Source organism: Meleagris gallopavo, unplaced genomic scaffold (genome assembly GCF_000146605.3).
Source record: "Meleagris gallopavo isolate NT-WF06-2002-E0010 breed Aviagen turkey brand Nicholas breeding stock unplaced genomic scaffold, Turkey_5.1 ChrUn_random_7180001957497, whole genome shotgun sequence".
Classification (NCBI taxonomy): domain Eukaryota; kingdom Metazoa; phylum Chordata; class Aves; order Galliformes; family Phasianidae; genus Meleagris; species Meleagris gallopavo.
In genome coordinates, this window is record NW_011217672.1 from 1,355 (window position 1) to 3,363 (window position 2,009).

The 2,009-nt window shown below is 54.7% G+C and overlaps 1 protein-coding gene across 1 annotated transcript; it reads right to left on the reverse strand.

The window, feature by feature from the left end:
- Positions 1 to 6: 6 nt before the first annotated feature.
- LOC100540781 (claw keratin-like) lies at positions 7 to 1,283 on the reverse strand. Its single transcript, XM_031557778.1, has one exon. It carries the CDS (start codon positions 1,222 to 1,224, stop codon positions 835 to 837), a length of 390 nt encoding a protein of 129 aa, XP_031413638.1. The 5' UTR covers positions 1,225 to 1,283; the 3' UTR covers positions 7 to 834.
- Positions 1,284 to 2,009: the final 726 nt, after the last annotated feature.

The following is a 2,009-nucleotide window of genomic DNA, read 5'->3' on the forward strand; positions in this document are numbered from 1 at the left end:
CTTTGCCTCAAGACCTTTGTGCTCCCTGGGACAGGATGGTTGTGCTCCATTCATGGCTAGCCCCACTGTCCCCTCCAGGAGTGGGGCATGGGGGCACTGTCAGCAGATGGCAACAACACTGTCCGTGCACTGCTTGTTTCCAAATTTCCTCTGACCTCTACGTGTGAACACTGCCATGGCAGGAAAAGAAGGTGATCAAGGCATGGAGAGCCCTGGATGGCAAGAGGGTGTGGTAGAGGTTCTGTGGGATGTCCATTGAGTGTTAACATACTGAAGTGAGGTTTGTTTGTGAGGTGTCATTACGCGCATTGCGAGAAGGGAGGACTCAGTGGAATGGGCTCTGCAGGACCATCTGTGCACTGGTGATCCTCAGCTGTAATGGACTGCCCCAACGGCCTAATGTGGCAGTGGCAATACTGTGGGAGCCGCTCACAGCACACACTTGTAGGTTCTGAGATGTGGGGTAAGGAGAAGGAAGATAAAAACATCAAGTTCAAGAATGCAGTGTAAGGGAGCTTTTATTGCAGGTCCGGGGAGGAGGAGGAAGATGTAAAATGGGCAGCCCCCGGCCAGAGGCTGTCCCCATCTTCTTGCAGAGGGCAGAGGGAAAGGAGCAGGGAGCCAGCACAGGGCTGCGTAATCATGGGGCAGAGAACACTGAAGTGAAGATCAAGGGGAGCAGAGGAAGGCTGAGCCGGTCCCCATGCAAGCATGAGGAATTGAATCCCGGACTCAGCAATGCTGAAGGGGAGCCATTCCTCATGGCATCTGGTGGGGATGAGCTGGGGCTTCTCCAGAGCTCTCCTTCAACCGCAGACAGAGGCAGTGCTGTGCTTAGCAGGGCCCGCAGCTGCCGCTGAGGTATCCCAGACCTCGGCGCAAGCCACCGTATCCACAGCTGCCAAAGCTTCCATAGCCCCCAAAGCCCCCAAGGCCATAAGAGCCTCCATAGCCTCCCAGGCCTCCATAGCCCCCAAAGCCGGCACTACGTCCAAAGGTGCCACCCAAGCCAGATCCAACGGCGGGCACTCCTGCTGAGCCAACCACGGAGCTCTGCGGGAAGGAGCTGAGGATGGGCCCAGGGAAGGTGACCACGGAGGCCGGGGGTTGGATCACCACGGTGGAGTCGGGGCACTGGCGCACGCAGGGCTCGTTGTAGCTGTCAGCCAGTGGGGCCGGGGCGGCCACCCCACAGGCAGGGGCACACAGGCTGGAGCAGGACATCTTCCACACAAGCAAGGAGTCCTGCAAAGGGAACCCACAGTGAGGAAAGGGTGAGGGAGAGCCGTATGGATGGAGGCTGGGAGAGAACCCTGAGAAGCCTCTGAGAGCTGCACTTACCCAGGAGCTGAGGGTAGTCAAGTGGAGGAAGCTGGATAGAGGACTGCAAAGTGATCAGGTCCTTTATACCTGTCCCTGACAGCCCGGGGCACATACGGGAGGGCGATGGTGTCGTAGAAGCTTCCAATACTCTTTAAATGAAGCCAGTACTCAACATGACACACAAGAAGAGATGCAGAGCAATATTTCCATTCTTACTGGGTACAATGAGGGATAATCATACCTTTGGGAATATGAAGGAGATGGTATGGTCACATATCTATACATAATTACTCTGAAGGCAAGGTGCTGCATTTGCTGATGTGTTATGAACCAATTATTCCCTTGTGTGTTCGTAATGCCTTGGCAGCTTAACATCCACTCACTAAGAAATCATAGCCACAGATGTACCCTTGGCTGGCAAGACAGAAATGCCCCGGGATGCTGCACTGGGCAGGCAGCTGGCAACAATCAGGGATGCTCTGACTTCCCAACTCAATTGCGCCCCACTGTTTGCCACTGAAGGGTGGTGGCAGTTGTTTGGGAGCTGTCCCAGGAGGGTGGGATCACTTCATCGCTTTGTCCAAAGTTTACCAGCCCATAAAACAGTGGTAATGAAGGTAATGATAGACATTGTGTTTGTGAGCAGGATTGCAAAGTGCTTTGTCTGCAGGATACCTGTGAGTCTT